This window comes from Nymphalis io, chromosome 27 (genome assembly GCF_905147045.1).
Source record: "Nymphalis io chromosome 27, ilAglIoxx1.1, whole genome shotgun sequence".
NCBI lineage: Eukaryota > Metazoa > Arthropoda > Insecta > Lepidoptera > Nymphalidae > Nymphalis > Nymphalis io.
This window is the reverse complement of record NC_065914.1, coordinates 8,272,976-8,296,616: the sequence shown is the minus strand read 5'-3', so window position 1 is coordinate 8,296,616 and position 23,641 is coordinate 8,272,976. Positions and strand designations below refer to the sequence as shown.

At 41.0% G+C, this 23,641-nt stretch overlaps 1 protein-coding gene and 1 pseudogene across 1 annotated transcript; one reads left to right on the top strand and one right to left on the bottom strand.

Moving 5' to 3' along the window:
* Positions 1 to 695: 695 nt before the first annotated feature.
* Positions 696 to 13,483, bottom strand: LOC126778830 (GTP-binding protein 2-like; annotated as a pseudogene).
* A 1,327-nt stretch (positions 13,484 to 14,810) lies between these two features.
* Positions 14,811 to 16,379, top strand: LOC126778762 (uncharacterized protein K02A2.6-like). Its single transcript, XM_050502380.1, has 2 exons — positions 14,811 to 14,888; positions 15,290 to 16,379. The coding sequence occupies exons 1-2, from the start codon at positions 14,842 to 14,844 to the stop codon at positions 16,377 to 16,379; spliced, it is 1,137 nt and encodes a 378-aa protein (XP_050358337.1). The 5' UTR covers positions 14,811 to 14,841.
* The last annotated feature ends 7,262 nt before the right edge of the window (positions 16,380 to 23,641 follow it).

Sequence of the window (23,641 nt, the reverse complement as noted above, 5' to 3'; positions counted from 1 at the left end):
AATAAAAACTCTGACACTGATTAATTAACTGACTGAATAAAAATGAGTTATGAGTGAAAATTTGCTCGATCACATATGATGGTTTATTAAAAATTTGTCCGCTAGTGTTAAATATATGAAAGTGTATATGGATGGTTTACCCCATTAGTTTATAATGATGATGATGTTTATAAGATGGTTTACCCCATAAGTTTATATGGATGGCTTACCACATTTATTTATACAGTGTTGCCAACTTGGGGGGTTTCCCCCTAAATAGGGCTATGTCAGATGAAATCAAATAGGATATTTTCAGGTTAGACATTTTTTAGGAGGAACATTTTTTAAAGAAATTCTCTCGGGGATTAACTCTTCAGCTTCATTTAATTGAGTATATTTCAAGTTTACTAATGCTACTTGCAGTACTTGATTTGCTTTTTTTTAACATCATTTTATAAATGTATTTTGTATTTGTTTCAATTCATCCGTCAGGAGGATGCTTCTAAGAGGTTGGCAACACTGTTTTTATGTAACATAAAAATACCATCATCGATTGTCGTTTTTTGTAATTTAATCCGCAAGGCGAAACGGCCCCCATGCAATCATGAAGTGAACACGACAAGAAAACTGGTTACAGATACAATTAATATATTTAATTTATCTAGAATATTCTAGAGAGATCTCGAATTTTACATTGGAGCCGTGTTCTATAGAATTCATGGTATGTACGGGAAGGTTTGCGTGACCCGGCCGATGGCTCTGTAACAAAACAATTTCGTTAATATATATAAATGTCTGTTTGTGTATCTGTTTGTGATTAATAGAGTTCGGACCGTTTGAATCACCACCATAGTTGAAATTTAGATGTATGTCTCATGGATGATTTTATAATATCCACTTCGTTGTAACGCCGCTAGATGGCGCTGTACCACATTAACAGCCACCTTCTGGGTATTGCTAGTAAAGTACAAAAGTGTATGTTGGTCGAAGATATCTCTTCTTAAGAACAAAACTTATTCCAACATGATTCAAAACAGTTACAGTATATAAATGTCCCACAGCTGGGCTAAAACCTCTCCTTCTCAGGAGAAGGTTTGAGCTTATTCCACAACCTGCTTCGATGCATGGATTTCCTTCACCGAACACTTATAAATTAAATGTATGAAAGTCAGTGGAGCTAGCAATCTCGGATACCAACACTGAGCTGACGATATACTTTATTGACACAACAATTCAACTGTAATTAGAAGTTATCGTTGGGTTCGTTGAGCGGTACCTGGTCCCCAGCCCCGCCGTGAACAGCAGCCGGCGGCCCCGCACGAGGTACTCCGGACAGCGGGCGAACCTGAAAAGCACGGAGGCCCCCTCGCCCGCCCTCAGCACGTTGTTCGGAGACATTATACCCTAAAGCGAAAAATATACCCGTGGTCAGCGATGAGATGAGCCACCCGATGGTAAGTGGTCACCACCGCCCATAGACATTGACACCGCATTAAATATTAACCATCGCTTACATCAGCAATGCGTCACCAACCTTGGGAACTAAGATGTTATGTCCCTCGTGCCTGTAGTTACACTGTTTTACTCACCAACAACAATGCTATTGCTGTTTGGCAACAGAATATATTATAATTGTGTGTGGTAACTGGTGGTAAGGGCATTGTGCAAACCCGCCTGGGTAGGTACCACCCACTCATCAGATATTCTACCGCTAAACAGGAATATAACATAAAAAAATAAATATCATTATCATACTTAAGTATTTTACGCAACACCACAAATTATACCAAAATTAAACTATTTAATTCCACTCCGCAAAGTGAGTTTGATGTATGTATTCGTTACCTCGATAATGGCCGTCTGACGCACGTTCCCGACATGCACAGAGCACTGGAACCCTGGGTAGATGGCCGTGGAGTGTCTCAGGTCATGCACGGATGCCTGTTACATTCAATCAAATTTAATTCATGACCGCATTACATATTATATTGCACAGTCTGTGCTAATATTGCTAGCATATAAAAAAAACAGCTAAGATGGTTCAGGAACCACTGAATTTTCATGTACTTAATTTGTGATTATAATTCATCTCGGACTTTACGATGAAGGAAAACATCGTGAGGAAACCTGCATGTGTCTAATTTCACTGAAATTCTGCCACATGTGTATTTACCAAACCGCACTGGAGCAGCGTGGTGGAATAAGCTCCAAGCCTTCTCCTCAAAAAAGGGAGAGGAGGCCTTTAGCCCAGCAGTAGGACATTCATGTGCTGTTACGGATAAAAAAAAACACACACACACACAATGTGCTGTGCAAACATATACAAGTCTATAGTCGATTCCAATAGCAAGTAGAGTATATAAGCAACTTTGACCTTGAAATTTGGTCGAAATCTTAATATTCTGTGGTATTGACTATGGATTCGCGAAAAATTTAGCGTTTTGGTTATCTGTGAAGTTGTTAACGGAACTTTGTAAGTAAAACTAAAGTGTATATAAGTAGTTAAGTGTAACAGTGTCGTGTTATATATAGAGATATATTGATCGAGAAGTGTTTGTAGTGTACAATACAGCAGAGCTGGTAGCGAATCGCGTGGAATCGCATATCTAAGGTTTGCTAATCTTTTAAAAACGAGTAGAGTTTTTTGCTCACCTGAAAGTATATACAGCGTCTAGGGTCGTTTGGATCTTCGAGGAACACCAGGTCGTCACACACGCACTTGTCCTGCGTGTCGCTCGACACGTGCGCGTCGCTGTACTTGCTCCCGTCGTCCGACACGTACACGTTCGTGCACTTCGTGTCCGATGTCTTCGTGAGGCTGTTCTTCACGTTGGCGATGTCCTGGAGGATATTCTTGATCTGTCTCCTCGCGTTCTTTCGATTCTTCTCCGAAGCTTGCGACAAGTGGACTAGTTCTGATAGTCCCGCGGCGTAGCCCCCCGGCCGCGCTAGCAGCACCATGCCCTGCCGCAGACCCGGCGGGAAGCGACCCAGGCCCAGCGACGCCGACTGTCCCGAGCGCTCGCTGCCGCACGTGACGCGGTTGCGGTATATCGTGCGCACGGATATCTCCGCGAACTCGCCGGAATCCAGAGGTCCTGGGGGGGGGGGGTGTTAAATATACGTCGCTCTATTCATCTAACAACTAACAGAACGCAACGCACCTATGATAAGTTCGTCGCCCTCGTAGAGTCGCCCTCGCGCGAGCAGTCCCCCCACGACGGGCCCCGTCGAGGCCCCTACGTGAAAAATTTCGTCTATTTGAAACTCGCACGCCTCCTGTAAAGTGACATATATTATAACATTTATAATTAAATAAAAAGGATATTAGTCAACTGCGCAACATATGGTAACTATATATATATATATATCTGATCCATTACACACAGACTCAGGAAAAACAGACATGTTAATGCACACAATTGTCTGTTACCATTATACCATTACCATTATTACCATTACCAATAGTATGGAACTCGTTTTAAAGTCATATATAAGAGTTCACCCAGAAACACTTCGGGTTAAATAAAGGCTTGTGAAGCTACTAACTCCTCATCTTTTTTGATTTCCTCGTCTACATTGTCTATGGTGTCCAGTATCGACTTTGGCGGCGCAACGCAGTTCCTTGCCATATTCTCGTCAGTTATTAACAGCGGTTTCTGTAATAATACCAATATATACCATTACTTTAAATTTAAATAAATCTATAAATTATACAGCATCCCTGATTTATCATCTCGTGCTCCTTGAAGAACATCGCGAGGAAACCTGCATGTTTCCAATTACAATATAAACTAATATTATAAATGGGAAAGTAAATATATCTATTTGTCTGTTAAACTTCCCCCCCCCCCCCGGCTTCTCTTTATGTTATATGTGTGTGGACGGGAAATTGGGCCACCTGATGGTAAGTGGTCACCATCACCCATAAGCATTGATGTAAGAAATAATAACCTAGTTTATAAGCTAGTCTTTATAGATGCTATTTAAAATAAAATCACTGACCTTATTAGCGGGTTCCAACAATTGAGCCAGCCTCGCTACAACAGCGTTGATGTTGCTAACCAGTTCACACTCGTTGATGACTGCGAAGAACGGCATGTCCAAAGCCAGCAGAAGACCGATCTGTTCTTCTGTGATGCGAGTTATACCGGCTGTTGCCGAAATCTAGAAATAAAAAAAAAACTTTATAGTACAAGTTGATAATATGACTACAGTGCCATCTATAATATTATCTTGTAGCTGAATTAAAAAACTTACAGCCACTGGGTCGCTGTGACCCTGGCCCCTCGGGCCAAAAATTAAAGACACGACAGGTTAGGGGGCAACCCCGCGGCCCGTACCCAGACTGGCCTAGGCCAGTTAGGAGGAACCAACTCTCTCTCTTAAAAAACTTTCATTAATAAGACGTATTGCTCGATAAGGGTTTATAAATATGATAAAAAATTGTGTTTAAACTCTTACATAGTTTAATTGTAGCAAAAGAGTTTAGTTTTTTGCCGATTATTTTTAGTAGGATCTACAGTTTGAGCCGGTGTTAGGTTTATATATTATTACCTGAATAAATTATTTTGATTTTGAGCTGTTTGTAAAAATGTATTAATAAGATAAGATATTTATTCAACAAAATGAAAATTAACTTTTGGTTTGATATGTCAGGACTCCAAAAAAATCCTTACGTAATAATAATTTGAAAACACGTTATCAGGGCTATAGAAAAAGACTTAGGCTACCTAAAATCTGAGCCCCCCCCCACACTTATGGGAACTAGTAATAAATAAACATACTTACAACGAGCATGGCGTAGTGCGGGGAGTAACCCGTGAGCCCGTGGAGCGTGGTGCGTTGGTACTTGCTGTGGCCCGCCAGGTCCAGGAAAGACACCAGCTTGGCGCTCCTCTCTCCGATGCGCTCCGCTGTCATCAGCTCGGAACAACCGTAGTTGACGACATTACCCTGATTATATGAATGTAATACATTATATGACTTTCATTTTAGGTATAAGTAATACCGGGTAGTGTTGCATGTCGATAGTCCATTATCGATAAAATCGATAGTTTTGGACTATCGATAATCAATGATTTTTCGATAGTATTGACGTATTGATTTTTTGACGAGCCGGTTGGCGTGGTTGGTAGTTACTTGCCTTTCATGCCAAAGGTCGTGGGTTCGATTCCCACCCAGGACAGACATTTGTGTGCATGAACATGTCTGTTTGTCCTGAGTCTGGGTGTAATTATCTATGTAAGTATGTATTTACAAAAGAAAAGTAGTATATGTAGTATATCAGTTGTCTGGTTTCCATAACACAAGCTCTGCTTAATTTGTGATCAGATGACCGTGTGTGAATAATGTCCAATATTATTATTATTATTATTTCTATTTAACTTTTAAAGTTTCTCTTCTTTCGAAGGGTTTAAACCGAAAACGCGGGCTGCAGCCAAGCGTTAAGGAGTGTTGCTTATATTAAAAACGTTGATGATAAAGTGGATGATGATATAAACTTTCGGGTGATACGGCAGGTGTTAAGGATTATGGCTTTTTGAAGTATAATGAGGATATACGCTGGCATTTGTAAGGTGTTCAGACTTCGTGTCAAGGATTTTGGCACGATACCTGTGGATGATAGGACTATTGGGACTATGTGTACTGTTTGTGCTTTCCATTGCGTTTTAATTTCTATGGCGAGATCTTGATATTTACTTAACTTTTCAGATGTTGTGGTTTGTATGTTATGTGAATTAGGAACGGCTATATCGATAAGATAAACGATTCTATTGATTTTATCATGAACGGTAATATCTGGTCTATTATAACAGATAGTTTTGTCAGTTATTATTGTTCTATCCCAGTAGATTTTGTGGTTTCTAGTGTCTAATACACTTTCCGGTTTATATTTGTAATATGGATTCATTTCTGTTATAAGTTTATATTTGTATGCTAAATGTTGGTGTATGATTGCAGCCACTTGATCATGTCGATGCTTATAATCGGTCTGTGCGAGAGATTTGCAAGCCCCCGTTATGTGCTGAATAGTTTCAGAGGCTGCGTTACATTGTCTACATAAGTCAGTAGGTTGATTATTATCCTTCATTATGTACTTCCTATAGTTACGAGTTTCTATTATTTGGTCTTGAATGGCGAGCATAAAACCTTCGGTCTCAGGGAACAGTTCACCTCGTTTGAGCCATTCGTTCGACTTCTCTTTGTCGACGTGGGGTTGGTTCAAATAGGCTCGGTGCCTCCCATGCAGTGTTTTTTCAGCCCATGCCAACATTTGTTGTTGTTTACTTATGTTCGTTTACTTGAGTGTTTTTGTCATGTAGGTTTAATGGTGTAAGCTTTTTGTCTATTTCTGTTGCGTGTCTATGTAGAGGTGAGTGTTCGGATTTATCATGGAAGTATGCTCTGAGTGAGAGTATCTGCTTATTGTGTAAATTTTGTATGTCTATTAATCCCCTTCCTCCTTCTTTGCGTGGTAGTGTGAGCCTTTGAATACAAGATTTTGGATGATGTTTCCTATATTTAGTGAAGTGAGTGCTTATAGTTCGCTGCAATTTTTTTATGTCACTTTTTGACCATTGTATTATTCCGAGAGAAGAGTACGTAAGTAAGGGTATGGCAAATGTGTTAATAGCTTTTATTGTGTTTTTAGAGTTAAGGTGTGTCTTTAATACGAGATTTAATCGGTGCGAGAATTTTGTAAGCAGTTCTTGTTTTGTCGTAGTTTGTAGTATTTGCCTAGATTGTTTAAAACCAAGGTATTTATATGTGCTTTGTTCATCCATTGGTTCAATTTGTTCACCAGTTTCGAGTGTGTAGCTATTATTAAGGATTTTTCCTTTCGAGATTGACAGAATTTTGCACTTGTCGACATCGAATTTAAATGTTTGTATTTGAAAATTAAATTAAATGTAGTTAAATGTTTGTATATTTCTTCACTTATGCAAGCTGATAAAATTTTATATATGGTTTGTAAGCAAGTTATTGGTCGGTATTTATCTGGATTTGTGGTATCATGTTTATCTTTAGGTACTAAGTATGTGATTCCATGTGTTATATATTTCGGTAGTAAATGTGGTGATTGAATGAATCTATTTAAGTACTTATGTATGTATGAGTGTGTGCTACTAAATTTCTTGTACCAATAGTTGTGAATATTGTCTGAGCCTGGGGATTTCCAATCGTGCATTCGTTTGATGACATCTATAAATGTTTCTATTGGTATGAAGTTGAACTCCATCTCTGGAATATGTGTAGTTATTTCGTTAACCCAGTCTGCATGTTCATTATGTTCTATGGGGTTTTCCCATGTCTTAGCCCAGAATTGTCGAAATATTTCAGGGGGAGGTATTTCTAGATTTTGCTCATTATCTTTGCAGTTAGATAATAAATTTCTATAGAAGATTTTTTCATTGTTAGCAAATGTTTTGTTTTCTATTTTACGGGCAGTACACGTCAAATATCTCTTAAGTCTACTAGCTGCTGCATTGAGTTTCTGTTTTAAGGTATCTAAGAAGTGTTCTATATGCGTGTTGGTATTTTCATATTGTGCGTGTGATTGATATTGTGTCTTTATGAGATCTACTGCAGCTACTACTTTTGGGTTTCTATTTCCTCTAATAAATTGTGTTAACCTGCCTATATTGGCTCGCAACTTCCTTATTTTATTTTCTAATCTTCTTTGCCAACTAGGTTTTCTGTATGATTTGTTTTGGTGGTTGTTTTGGGTTAAGAATGTCATTCTTGCCCTATTACATTTAGCTGCTGTCCATGCTGCACAGTAAATTATTTTCTGTAGAGTGATAAAATCAGTATCAATGTTTACAAATTTTGTCAGTATCATCGTATCTATGTATTTCATTATTAATGAAAACTTTTTAGAAGTCCTTTGTTTAGGAATGTATGGTCTGCTAGTTGGTTCAATATCACAAAAATGTTCTAGAGCACGAACGAATGTGTTCTCTATTTCAGTGTTTTCTTCTAAAGTCATATCATGATCGTGGGTGATACTTTCTATGTTTTGTTCATCGATAGGGGTTGATGTAACGGAATCAGTGCATGTTACTGTAGTGTTTTGCATTTTCCTAGCTTGTGAGTTTGTTTCTGAATTAGATTTGAATGCATCGTTGTGTAATATTACTTTGTTCTGTTGTTTGTAAATGTTCATTATATGTGTCTTCCGTTAGTGTGTGTGTATAATGTAATTCATCTGCTACTTGTTGTTTAATCAGTGTTAATCTATCTTGTTTAATATATTTATTATTTATTATTGCCCTTCGTTGATCCGCTAATCTTTGCTCTGTAATGTGTGTAAACTCCGGGTATAAGTTTATAAACTCTTCATACAAACGTTTTCTATAAGCGGTCTTATTGTGTTATTAGTCTCTAATTGTGTTATTTTGAAATAAATCCTAATAATTGCTTCATTGCATTCATTTGTCCATTTCATACGTTTTCCTGTTAGTGTGTGTTTTATTGACCCGACCTGGGAATTGAACCCAGGATCTCCGGGGTCTGCGGTCTTATATCAAGCCACTAGACCAACGAGGCAGGCAAACGAGTTATCAATAGTATTGTGAACAGAGAGCTATAGTAACTATCGATAATATCGACAATATTGACACAAGGCGATACTTTCGGAAGTACTGTCGATAATAGTTTTCGAGGTCAAACTATCGATAGTTCTGCAACACTGATACCTGGGATTAGGTAAATGAAACTACAATTTATTAGATTACAAAAACAATCACTTCTACACTATATACATTCCGTAGCGAATATCTTGACAGCGCGATTCAGGAATGTGACATTTCGAATGAGCGCCATCTATCGTTAACGGGGTGTAACATACGCCATCATACTGGATAATAGAATAACGGAAGCTTTTACAAAGATTAATATAATTGAAAAATGAGTATGAAAACTAGATACAGATGTTTAGACAACTTGTAGCCGAGATGGCCCAGTGGTAAGAACGCGTGAATCTTAACCGATGATCGTGAGTTCAAACCCGGGCAAGCACCACTGAATTTTCATGTGCTTAATTTGTGATTATAATTCATCTCTGCTTGACGGTGAAGGAAAACACCGTGAGGAAACCTGCATGTGTCTAATTTCACTGAAATTCTGCCACATGTGTATTCCACCAACCCGCCTTTAGCCCAGCAGTGGGACATTCACAGGCTGTTACGAATACGAACGGTTTAGACAACTGCACGGGACTAATAATGGTACTTGTGTGTGCGTGGAAGCACAGATAGTCTCTATTCACACACTCTTAATCCTATTGAGAACCGAGATGGTAGTGAATAGAATGTGTAAATCGTTACCAATGATAGCGTGTTAAAACCCAGATTAGCCCCACTAAATTGGAACAGCGTATTGGAATAAGCTCCTCATCAAAGGGAGAAGAGGGAGGGATTAGCCCAGCAGTGGGACATAGACATTTACATAATCCCAGGGTGAAAATTAGAGAGTTCAGGCGCAAACAATGTCTACACGCTTCCAAATCTCACTTCTAGTGTACAACTTACTTTTACTTTTTTTTTCTATTTATTTATTATAAAAAAAATAACACCTCTGCTGGGCTAAGGCCTCCCCTCCACTTGCGATTTGGAGCTCTAACTTGCAGCTTCAATGCGGGTTGATGGATATACATAGCAATACTTCATCCCATAAAAGCAGATCTCCTGACAATGTGCCCATTAATTAAGCACATCAAAGTGCAGTGGTGTTTGCCCGGGCTTTGCAAGTGGGTGGGGGATTGTTCTTAATTTAAATAAACGTCAAAATAATCATTAGCGCACCTGAGCATCGAAGCCGAGTATTTGTGGCTGAGCGAGGACGTCCTACCACTTTTCACTTCGTGCAAATGCCTGAACATGTTCAGGCGAGCGCTCCCTCTACCGTTATCGAGTTCACCTGTAGAAAAGAAAAACTATTGTATTGCGCACTACAAACAGCTCACATACCATCAACCAATGACGTCATTACAATTTCAAGATCAAATTTTATACTGCCATTGTAATTACAACTCAGTTTCTTGACCATAAAATATTTATCTGAGGATAAAATAAATGACATTACAATATAATATTAACAAAGTCGATTTTTGTCCCGACTGAGTAGGTATCATTTAATTTGTTTAAAAATGTAACAGCATTTTTACTCACAGCTGGGATAAGGCGTCATCTCCTTATTACGAGTACACACGTATAGGATCTCTACATGATAATCGAATCAAAAACTTCTGGATACGAAGCCTTATAAATATTTTTTTTTATAGAATAGGAAGGCGGACGAGCATATGGGCCACCTGATGGTAAGTGGTCATCAACGCCCATAGACATTGGCATTGCAAGAAATGTTAACCATCGCTTACATCGCCAATGCGCCACCAACCTTGGGAACTAAGATGTTATGTCCCTTGTGCCTGTAATTAAATACTCAATATTTAATTTAGTTACTAGAACTCACGACTTCAACAAGATAATAACGAACGTACCTTGAGTGAGAACGCCTATGAGCGTCGACTTGCCCGCCTCGTTCGCCCCCATCACTGCGACCCGCAGCTCGACGCTCTGCTGCGTGTCCGCCAGCTGTGAACCGAGTACGTACTGTAGCGTAGACAGGTTTAGACAGAGATAGAAGTATCAAATCTTTTGACCCTTATCGTGTAACCAGTTTTGGTGTTTGTTGAAACTTGACAGTTGGTGCGTTCATTGTGTTTTATGTTCAATTTTCGCTTATATTTATGTTAGAAAACGATTCTAATCCAGTGTAAAGGCCGAGAAACAATCCTTACATCATATCGATGGTTATACAGTGGTGCAGTGTCGTATTATTTCATGTTAAAGCGACAGATAATATAGTTTCTCAGTGATGTTTATTTATGCCATAGCATGAGGGAACCTTATATCGCATTAAAATCCTAAAGATAATATGATTATCCAGTTTTTATTATTCATAACCTATAATTATTTATCATGTGAGTGCTGCCAGCATCGGCTAAAAAAAGTCCCGATATTCGATAAAAAATATCGACTCGTCGACGATGAAACAAATAAATACGGAGTCCATTAATAAACTAAAGTGCTTCGTTATATGTATATATGTTATTTTAATTTATTCGTTATCCTATTTATAGTTTTCCAACGACAACATTATTTAACATTCTTCATGAATTTATAATATTATTAGATTCCGAGTCAAGAGGGTAACATAGAAATATATGTGGCAACCATTCTTTATGAGGAGAACGCTAATCCAGTACCATATAAAGATGCCGAAGTACTATTGATAACGGAAACAAAAACAAACAATGCAACGGTTTTCGGGTGTAGGAGGAAAACAAAAAATATTATAATTAAAAAAAATGTATAATAAAAATTAAAAAGTAAAATTTAATAACCCTATTTAGTTTTAATTAAGTCCCGAAAATCTCTCAAAACAGGGAACGCGGGTACTATGGCAACGTTATAAGCACACATCGACAAACCATCTCCGTCTCGATCGCGGCCTCGCGGCCCCTCGGTGTACCAGTTCCAGGCGTGCCCACCTTGCGGATGTACACCTTGGCGACGGCGCGCGCGGGAGCCACGCGGCGGGCCGCGCGCCCGCAGCGCGCCCGCCCGCAGCCCGCGCAGCGCGCCGCAGTCGCGCACGCTCACCACGTACACCGCCGCGCCGCCGCCCGAGCGCAGCTGCCACTTCAGCTGCGGGGGGGGGCACGTGTTGAGGTGTCGGGGTGAGGTGTCGGGGTGACACCTCAACACGGTGACACACAACGCGCCACCAACCTTGGGAACTGAGACGTTATGTCCCTTGTGCCTGTAATTATACTGTCTCACTCACCCTTCAAACCGGAACACAACAATACCAAGTACTGCTGTTTTGCGGTAGAATATCTGATGAGTGGGTGATACCTACCCAGTTAGCTACCTAAGTTATATATAATGTTATATATGAGACCAGCTGCAGTTTGTACTCGACGTTCCCGAAACGAGGTTCCGGGGGTAGACTCCCGTAGCACTCGTCACCGGAATCGTCGGCGTCGGATGTTCTGAGGGCCAAATCGAATTTATTTAACATTGATCTTATTTCGATTAATGCCATCCGCGTTCGGTGAGACCGACTCACTGTTTATGATCTCCTGGTACATTAACATCGTAATCCTAATTCTAAATCTTTGAAACTAATAATAATAATATCCTGGGACATTTTTCACACACGGCCATCTGATCTCAAATTAAGCTCGTACAAAACTCGTGCTATGAAAACCAGACAACTGATATACTACATATACTATTTTCTTTTGTAAATACATACTTATACAGAAAATTACACCCAGACTCAGGACAAACAGACATGTTCATGCACACAAATGTCTGTCCTGGGTGGGAATCGACCCCACAACCTTCGGCGTGAAAAGGCAAGTATCTACCAACCGCGCCAAACGTCTCGTCAAAATTAACTCTTTTAATCTAATCGTTCGGTGAGACCGACTCCCTGTTTATGATCTCCTGGTACATTAACACTGTAATCCTAACTGAAACTAATTGACTCTTTTAATCTAATCGTTCGGTGAGACCGATTCACTGTTTATGATCTCCTGGTACATTAACACTGTAAACCTAACTGAAACTAATTGACTCTTTTAATGTAATCGTTCGGTAAGACCGACTCACTGTTTATGATCTCCTGGTACATTAACACTGTAATCCTAATTCTACATCTCTGAAACTAATTGACTCTTTTAATCTAGATGTTAGTTAATGAGCTTAAATATAAAGCCTTGATTGAAATCCCGGGTGAAGCGAATAGATATGTTATTGTTTCTTGCTCTTCCATACCGTGGAAAGCAAGCAAAGCCTTAAGAAAAAACGTATAATTACCCAAAACTACAACACATAAGAGATGAGATGGTCTAGTGGTAAGAACGCATGAATCTTGAACGATGATCGTGAGTTCAAGCCCGGGCAAGCACCACAGAATTTTCATGTACTTAATTTGTCATTATAATTCATCTCGTGCTTTACGGTGAAGGAAAACATCGTGAAGAAACCTGCATGTGTCTAATTTCACTGAAATTTTGCCACATGTGTATTCCACCAACCCGCATTGGAGCAGCGTGGTGGAACAAGCTCCATACCTTCTCTTCAAAAAGGGAGAGGAGATCTTAGCCCAACAGTGGGACATACACAGGCTGTTACTTTACTTTACTACTTTACAACACATAAATTATAATACTTTTTTTTAATTAACAAAAAACATCACTTACGTATCATCGCAGAAGTCTTCCATGTCATCAGAGCTGTAGAAGAAGTCACTCTCCAAGTCCTCGGAATTGAAATCACCAGCTAAATACATATCGTCCTTTATCCTGACTGTAATGTATGGGGTAGTTTTAGAATATTACTTTTATAACTGTGGGTAATTGTAAACCCATGTATGGTGGTCTCTCGCTATTAAACGCTCAACCGAATGGACGTCTTTTATTGCGCTCAGTAATTATCCTCAAACAATTATCAATAATATTATATATTATTCACATATTCAACAGTGGCGACGAGTAGTAAAGAAACCACGTGTGTGACGCATCGTTTTTATTACTATACAGTACAGTAACAGCCTGTAAATGTCCCACTGCTGGGCTAAGGCCTCCTCTCCCTTTTTTTTTTTTTTGAGGAGAAGGTTTGGAGCTTATTCCACCACGCTGCTCCAGTGCGGGTTGGTGGAATACACATGTGGCAGAATTTCAATGAAATTAGGCACATGCAGGTTTCCTCACGATGTTTTCCTTCACCGTAAAGCACGAGATGAATTATAATTACAAATTAAGCACATGAAAAGTCAGTGGTGCTTGCCCGGGCTTGAACCTACGATCATCGGTTAAGATTCACGCGTTCTTACCACTGGGCCATCTCGGCTATATATAGCCGAGATGGCCCAGTGGTTTTATTACTATGTCGGTGGGAAAACTGGAACACTTCGACCTTGGCAAGGACGATTGGAATTTGTATGTGGATCGGTTGGAACAGTATTTTATTGTTAACGATGTGAAACCGGCGATACGAGTAGCGACACTGATAACGGTGATCGGAAGTGACGCGTACGAACTGATGGTGAATTTATGTACACCAGTCAAACCATCTGCGAAAAGCTATGAAGAGCTGGTGGATGTTATGCGACGCCATCTTCAACCAAAACCGAGTGTATTGGCGGAGCGGTTCAAATTCAGACAAAGAGTGCAACGTCATAATGAGTCCGTGGCGGAATATGCGGCGGCATTAAAGAAATTGACGAAACATTGTGGTTTTTGTTCGGAAACATTATTGGATAATTTGAGGGATCAATTTGTATGTGGTATTAACAGTAACTGTATCCGTCAAAGAATGTTTGCGGAAGATAATATAACGTTCGATTCGGCGTTTAAACTCGCGGTGACAATGGAAGCTGCAGAGGCGGATGCAGCCTTGGTAGAAGGTCGTACCAGGAGATTAGGTGACGGCGTATCAGAGGCGGAGGAATCTATAAACCAGATTACGTCCAGGAGAAGAAGCACAGGGAAACATCTACAAAAATATATGAACGTAGGAACGCGAGAACCGGTTTTAAGCAGTGGTACAAGCCTCACAAGCGGAGCGATAATTAGCAGGCGGAGCGATAATAATATGAATGACTTCGCACGACAAAAGAAGGGAACGACTTTTAAACAAGTGTGTGACGTTTGTGGTGCAAATCATCAAGTAAATCGGTGTAAATTTAGACTTTATATATGTCGAGTTTGCAACGAACAAGGTCATTTAAAAAAGGTTTGCCCAGTCCTACAAAGTCAGGTGTCATTAAACATCGTAAAAGATGATAGTTCCGTATGCACAGAAAACGAAGGCTCGGGCAGTGAGGAGGTAAACAATTTTTCTATAAGTAGTTATTTTAAAAAATTTGCACCATACACAATTAGTATCAATATTGATAAATGTGTTCTTTGTATGGAAATAGACACGGGCAGTGCGATATCATGCATTAGTTATAATTGCTATAAGAAATATCTGTCACATAATTTAATTCGAAAGTGTGATTTAAATTTACGCTATTATACTGGAGAAATTGTAAAACCCGTTGGTAAAATAAGTCCTATAGTTAATTACAAAAATAAAAGAAAATCGTTGGATTTATTTATTATAAAAGATGCAAAAACGAATCTGTTAGGCAGGCATTGTATTAGCGAGTTACAGATCGAGATTCCTATTATGAATTGTAATAGTATTGATTTTAATTCCAAGCTGTTTAATTTAAATGAATTCAGTTCCAGATATTGTGAAGTGTTTTCGGACGGGCTGGGACGATTCAATGGTGGAACGGTTGGTTTTCGGCTGCGACCCGACGCGAAGCCGGTGTTCATGCGCGCACGACCGCTCGCTTACGCACTTCGCGAGCCTGTGGAGCGGGCGCTGGATCAGCTGGTACGGGATGGAGTGATCACGCCGGTTACTACATCTGACTGGGCTACACCGATCGTACCGGTAATGAAAAAGGACGGCACAATACGCGTATGTGGTGATTTTAAATTAACATTAAATAAGTGCTTGGAGGTGGATCGTTTTCCTTTACCGAGAGTCGAGGATCTGTTAGTTAAATTACACGGGGGTATCAAATTTACTAAGTTAGATCTGTCTCAGGCCTATGCACAACTTGAACTTGATGAATCAAAAAAATACACTGTAATAAACACTCACAAGGGCTTATTTAGGTATAATAGACTGATTTATGGTTTGGCTTCGAGTCCAGGTATTTTTCAAAGATTGTTAGAACAACTATTTTCGGATATGCCTCGAGTGGGTGTTTTCCTAGATGATGTGATAATTACCGGGGAGGACGACCAATCACATTTAAAAACACTTCACGAGGTATTTAATCGATTACAAAAATATGGTTTAAAAATTAAAAAAGATAAGTGTACGTTCTTTGCCGACTCTGTTACATATTTAGGCTTTGTAATTAGTAAAGAAGGGGTTCATACATGCCCAAATAAGATTGAAGCAATTCAGAAGGTTCGCATACCGAATAATGTATCCGAATTGCGCTCATTTTTAGGATTAGTTATGTATTACGCTAGATTTGTTCCAAACATTAGTACAATTTTAGCACCATTGTATATTTTATTAAAAAAGAAAAAAATATATGAATGGAATACAGAAAGTAATATAGCTTTTAATAAGGTTAAGCAATTGTTAACATCTAGTGAAATTTTAGCACATTATTCACCTGACTTACCCTTAATTCTAACAACTGACGCTAGCAGTTATGGAGTAGGGGCTGTAATTTCACATATAACCGCTAAAGGGGAGCGACCTATAGCTTATGCGTCTCGGGTGCTTAATACTGCTGAGAAATAGTATGCTCAAATAGAAAAGGAAGCTTTAGCTATTATTTATGACATTAAAAAATTTCACACGTACTTGTACGGAAGGAAATTTACGTTACGCACGGATCATAAACCGTTGGTAGCTATTTTCGGTGATAAACATGGTATCCCTACAATGGCGGCTAGCAGAATGCAACGGTGGGCCGTTATTTTAGCTGGTTATAACTATAATATTGAATACGTTCAAAGTAATAAGAACGCGGCCGATGCTTTATCTAGATTTCCAACGGGAAAAGGAGTTATAAGGCAATTTAAACAAGGGGATAATGTCTGGGTAAGGGATTATGGGGAAGGAAAGAAATGGTTAAAAGGTAAAATAGATGGTAATTTTGGGTCTCGTAATTACCTCATAGGTAGGGATGACGGTCCACCTATCAAAAGACACGTTAATCAGATAAAAAAACGTTGGGTAAGCTTTGATTTATCTACGTCAAAATCGCCACCACAAAACCAAAACATGCCGAGTGATCACCCCATATCTGAGCCACAGCTAGAAATACCGACGACTGAGTCGGCTGAATCATCCAACACGGAACTTATTATTCCACCATCGATATTCCCTGAGACTCAGGTAGATGTTCCACCATCGATTCGTTCCCAGCGCGTTAGGAAACCAGTTGAACGATTTCGATTCTAATTTGATTAGGCAACTAATATTATATAATTTATTTTTAAGTTAGGTTAAGTTAATTCTAAGTAATGTATAAGTAATTAAGGGTGAGGGTGTAATGTATGGGGTAGTTTATAATATTACTTTTAACTGTAGGTAATTGTAAACCTATGTATGGTGGTCTCTCGCTATTAAACGCTCAACCGAACGGACGTCTTTTATTGTGCTCCGTAATTATCCTCAAATAATTATATATAATATTATATATTATTCACATACTCAACATGTAGGAGCTCCGAGGTACGTCAGAAATGATGTAATCCATCGAGACACCAGGACGCCCACCGCGGAGGAGTTCGTCCGCAAGCTCGCTCGCTCGCTATTTGCTAAGGCAGATAGCAGTGCGAGCGTACACCTCCACGGTATAGCACCGCTTCATGCCTGGCCCTCTGGGCCAAAACGAAAGGACACGACGGATGAACCGTCGGGGAGGACCATCCCGGGTAGGGGGGGCAACCCCGAGGCCCGTATCCAGACTGGCCTAGGCCAGCCAGGAGGACCATTGATTGATTGCGGCGCATACAACACTTCTTGTGCAGCGGCCGGACGGTGCGGTCGAGTGTTGGAGCCGACGCGCGTTCCTGGATGTAGTGCTGACGTTTGGAAGCTGTGGACCGTGCTGATGAGGCTGAGGCTCATCCTCCGTCGTATTGTTCCATGGCGGGGTGAGTGGACCCCGGATGCATGCGAGGCATTCTTCGGGACTGAAGAGAATATTGTTGATGAGGAACCATCAAGTGAGGATGGACTACAAAGAGACCCTGCTGCAGAAATCCAAGCTGACGAGGCCGTTCAGCTGTCAGGAATGGCCGTCTTAGGGGAAAATCCCTCTCAACCTAGTACATCGGCGCGATGACGTCAGGTGGAAGGGATAGCAACACGAGAACGGAGCAATACCGTGCAGCGCTTCACTTTTTGCATCGGCGCTGGGGCGAGACGGTTGTGTGGTTGTGCTCTCAAGTGCTATTCGTAATATTGGTGATCGCTAATTCTGATTTCATTTATTCACCATCCAGGGTAATTGTTTATTTTCATGATGATTAGTTTCTACGATCACTGAAGCGATTCTATACACGCCCTTGATATTATTCTGTTTAAATTTTTTTTTTCTTTTTTTTTTCTTTTCAGTATATAAATATACGTTATTTGAAGATGACGATGCGCTATCGAAAGACAACAACATCGTACTTTCCTCGAGAAACCGACGTCGAAACATCAGAAGGGACGCGTTGAACGACCCCGTTTTTATTATATTCGGAGTCGTCGTCTCGCATCCGAACGACATTCGAACGTCGAACCGCATTTTGTTTTATTTCATTTTACGAAAAAAACAAACGAAACGTTCAGCGGACGCTTCTCGTATCCCCGCCGACTGACCGATTGACTGACTGACTGACCGACTGATCGTCGATCATCGTATCATCGTCTAGGAGAGCGTGTGAAACGCATCATCGCACGTATCGATCGAAATCACGAGGCCTCTATGAAAATATGATATAACCCATAAAACATAAAACGCGAAAACACATCGACGTCACCACGGATCGATATCATAATAAATTGAAAACGAATTCAAATCGACACTCATAACGACCGATCGATGTAAACGATGACGAGACTCGTAATCGAACGGAGACGACGACGCGTTACGTAGACGTAGACGAAGAACGAAAAACGAAAACGAAGAGCGACGAGAGTCTTGAACTCGAAACGTATACAGTGTCGTACATATGTCGTATATACATGTGACTCGCGGCGCGGATTCTTGCCGGTCTACGTACACAGGTATAACGAAGACGACGACGGTAACGACGAGTGAAGACTGCACGCGTGCAACTTCGATGTTCGTTAGCTTTCTCGCTAGTTACGTTCGCCGCGAACATACGTCCACATTCGAATTAAAAGTACACGATTACATACGTCTTACGACGATCGTTATATTCGTATCTCTTTTTATAATACTACGTTTTAATATATATACGTATATCGATTCGATGACGACGCTTCAGCGAAACGTATTTTATTTATTTATTTTTTTGCGAATATCGTTATTTTCATACGTGATGATACTAACGTCGAAGGCGATGACGACTCGTATATCAACGAACGCATAGACGAAGACGACGTAGTCGTCGTCGAAGTCGGAGCAACGATAATGCGATCCACCGATCGAATTCGCATTTTTCGTATTATGATTCTTTTTGTTTGTTGTTGTTGTTGTTTTATTATATCGTCGTATATCGGCACTTTCATTGCTCTTTCGTGCTGCACTATTTATCTCGCTCGTATACAGAGAGCTCGATGCACAGAGACGAAACAGAATTCGAGATAGATAAACGTACGTTAATGATCCTTCCGCAGGTTCCCCTACGGAAACCTTGTTATGACTTTTACTTCCTCTAAATGATCAAGTTTGGTCAACTTCCCAGCAACGCCGACGGCCGTGAAGCCACCGCGTGTCGGTCCGAAGACCTCACTAAATCATTCAATCGGTAGTAGCGACGGGCGGTGTGTACAAAGGGCAGGGACGTAATCAACGCGAGCTTATGACTCGCGCTTACTAGGAATTCCTCGTTTATGGGGGATAATTGCAAACCCCAATCCCCAGCACGAAGGAGTTTCAACGGGTTGCCCGGGCCTCTAGGCCAAGGAGAACATGCTGATTCCTTCAGTGTAGCGCGCGTGCGGCCCAGGACATCTAAGGGCATCACAGACCTGTTATTGCTCAATCTCGTGCGGCTCCAAGCCGCCGGTCCCTCTAAGAAGAATTTTAATAGTTGCCAGTGAGTTGCTCGACCGAAATCGGGCACACCTAAATGACGACGCCTATTTAACAGGCTAGAGTCTCGTTCGTTACCGGAATTAACCAGACAAATCACTCCACCAACTAAGAACGGCCATGCACCACCACCCACCGAATTAAGAAAGAGCTATTAATATGTCAATCCTTCCGGTGTCCGGGCCTGGTGAGATTTCCCGTGTTGAGTCAAATTAAGCCGCAGGCTCCACTTCTGGTGGTGCCCTTCCGTCAATTCCTTTAAGTTTCAGCTTTGCAACCATACTCCCCCCGGAGTCCAAAATCTTTGGTTTCCCGGATGCTGCCCGCCGAGCCATTGTAGTAACGTCGGTGGATCGCTAGATGACATATTTACGGTTAGAACTAGGGTGGTATCTAATCGCCTTCGAACCTCTAACTTTCGTTTTTGATTGATGAAAACACCTTTGGCAAATGCTTTCGCTGATGTTCGTCTTGCGACGATCCAAGAATTTCACCTCTAACGTCGCAATACGAATGCCCCCAGTTATCCCTATTAATATACGCTATTGGAGCTGGAATTACCGCGGCTGCTGGCACAAGACTTGCCCTCCAATTGTTCCTCGTTAAAATATTTAAAGTGTACTCATTCCGATTACGAGGCCTCGAAAGAGTCCCGTATCGTTATTTTTCGTCACTACCTCCCCGTGCCGGGAGTGGGTAATTTGCGCGCCTGCTGCCTTCCTTGGATGTGGTAGCCGTTTCTCAGGCTCCCTCTCCGGAATCGAACCCTGATTCCCCGTTACCCGTGACAACCATGGTAGTCGCAGAAACTACCATCGAAAGATGATAAGGCAGACATTTGAAAGATGCGTCGCCGGTACTGGACCATGCGATCGGCAAAAGTTATCCAGATTCATCAAAATTAACGACTTCGGACGAGACGCCCTCCGTCGATTGGTTTTGATCTAATAAAAGCACTCATCCCATCACTGGTCAGAGTTCTGATTGCATGTATTAGCTCTAGAATTACCACAGTTATCCAAGTAACTGAGTAAGATCTAAGGAACCAAAACTGATATATTGAGCCATTCGCGGTATCGCCTTAATACGGCTTGCACTGAGACATGCATGACTTAATCTTTGAGACAAGCATATAACTACTGGCAGGATCAACCAGGGAGCTAACATAGATTATTCTCGACGACGACGACGACACGTCCGTGCGTGCGTGCGTGAACACGACGCCTTCGCCGTAAGTTTCTCTCATTTAACTCGATTCTCGTTTCTAGCAACGACGACGACGACGACGACGACGAGGACGACGTTGTCTTCGTCGTCGCTTCGAAACGAGCTTCGTCGTACCGTATCGATTCGATCGCGTTAGACGCGATAGACTCTTACGGTTGACTTTTTTCATTCATTCATTCATTCATTATCATAACAATAATGATAAATAACGGACGACATCGAATTAGCCCGAGAAGAGCACGACGACGACGATTCGTCTAAGATGACACTCGACGGTCACGAATATGAATATTCGAAACGAGATCGTTCATTTTAGAAACACTTCCGTACACGATGTGCACGTATGTTATTGTTCAACGGATATATGTCGTGAAACATTCGGATCGACGCCCGGTGTTTGAGTGATCGTACCGATACTCGGGTTATGTATTTTTCGTACATGATAGTTTTTGTTAATATAAAGAGTTTTAGGAACGACCGTTTCGCATACATTTTTATATGCATTAAACGAACGTACTGAATCTTTTAAAAACTCCGTCTGCGGCGTTTATCTCCGAAGACATCGTCATCGCACCACAGATCGGGGTCCACAATAAATCTACACGACAACGTTATACGTTATCATGTCGATGAATTTGTAGAGAGAGGAGCGATGACGACGCCGGAGTCGCTTTAGAAGGAGCAACTTACGTACGTCCGTCGGTCGGCACAGTTTTAGCACGAAAAGTATATTTCTCCACATTATTTGTATATATTATTGTAAAACGACACGCCGCGACGAGCTTACGACGACGATGACGGCGATGACGGCGGCAGCAATACATTATAATATAATACAATACTAGAAGAAAACAACTTTTCGAAAGAGTCTTCAACGGTTACGACGCGTCTCACGAATTAATATTTTCATATATATCGTTCGACGTTCGAACCGAACGTACCCTATGTATATGCCGGACGATGAATATGACATTCGGCGCTTCATAACGGCGGATGTATTTTTTCGAATATTTTTATATTTAATGTTTGATATATAATATCAACCCCCTCCCCGTCGCGAACGAATAAGACAAAAAACTCCCCCCCTTCCCCCTAAACCCCCACCCCCACCCCCGAAAAATTAACGCGGTACGTTCGTGTATTGTGGAATCGAAGTTTACATTTTACGATGATAACATACTTAATTTATCTTAAATATTTTAAAATAACACTAGATTCGATCATTGCATTTGAACTATAACAGAACGATAATATAATATCTTTCAAATGTGAAAAAATTAACGCGGTACGTTCGTGTATTGTGGAATCGAAGTTTACATATTACGATGATAACATACTTTATTTATCTGAAATATTTTAAAATAACACTAGATTCGATCATTGCATTTGAACTATAACAGAACGATAATATAATATCTTTCAAATGTGAAAAAATTAACGCGGTACGTTCGTGTATTGTGGTGTGGCGAGTGTACAATGCGTCTAAACGCAGCACAAACATCACCTGATCAACTACGTCATTGATCAGGTGATGTTGCAGTGGTCTGATGTATGTCGTCACACGTATGGATACACCCCTTCGGCAATATGGTCGCATGCGCATCTATTGTCCTCGCAGCGACGTCACACGCTTGACCACACCCCTAGCAAGATGGCCGCATGCATCGCTTTTGTTTTCGCACGAGGAACTCGGTGATAGAAAGCCCACACAATTTTTACGGCATCTACAACACCTAGCTGGGCCAACTGTTCCAACCGATTTTATCCGTACCATCTGGTCAAGTCGACTCCCAACGCATTTGCAGACGTGTATAGCAGCGCAGCATACGAAGATAAGCCTTGAAGACATGGTAGAGCTTGCCGACCGTATCAACGAAATCGTTCCAGCAACATTGCAAGTGTCCGAGCAAGTAGCCGTGCCAGTAGCCGGTCGAGTAGCCGGGCAAGTAGCTAGTGCATCTAGTTCCACTCTAGGAGTACCAAGTACTAGTTTCGAAAGCCTGAACCAGACCGTAGCTGAGCTGAGCAAGCAGATGGAGATACTTAGCATGCAACTTAACCGAAGACAGCCACGATCCCGCTCACGATTCGCCATAGACAGATCGCGACGACATTCCCGCGCACGTTCCCGCTCACAAACAAATAACTACCCGTACTGTTGGTACCATTATAGATTCGGCAAGCGCGCACGCAAATGTATTCAACCGTGTACCTACAAGAAGATGGGAAACGCTCAAGGCAGCCAATAGTGGCGGTAAACGACTGCCTTACAATTTCGGGCCGCCTGTTCATCACGGATCGCAAGACCAAAGTGCAATATTTAGTTGACACCGGTTCAGACCTCTGTGTCTTTCCAAGATCCGCTGTTCGGGAACCTAGAAACAAAACGGGATACGAATTGTACTTTTCGAGGAAGCTAAGTCCATCACAGAAAAAGTACAGCCCATATGACCGAGAGTTATTGGCAGTGTATGACGCAATTAGACATTTCAGATTTATGGTGGAAGCTCGGACATTTTGTATCATCACGGACCATAAACCACTTACGTTTGTCTTT

Bases quoted from the DNA above. Each gene is read 5' to 3' on its own strand.
- LOC126778762 (XM_050502380.1), top strand. From the start codon at position 14,842: ATGATAGTTCCGTATGCACAGAAAACGAAGGCTCGGGCAGTGAGGAG. The intron at 14,889-15,289 runs GTAAACAATTTT...AAATGAATTCAG, and splicing joins AAGGCTCGGGCAGTGAGGAG to TTCCAGATATTGTGAAGTGT.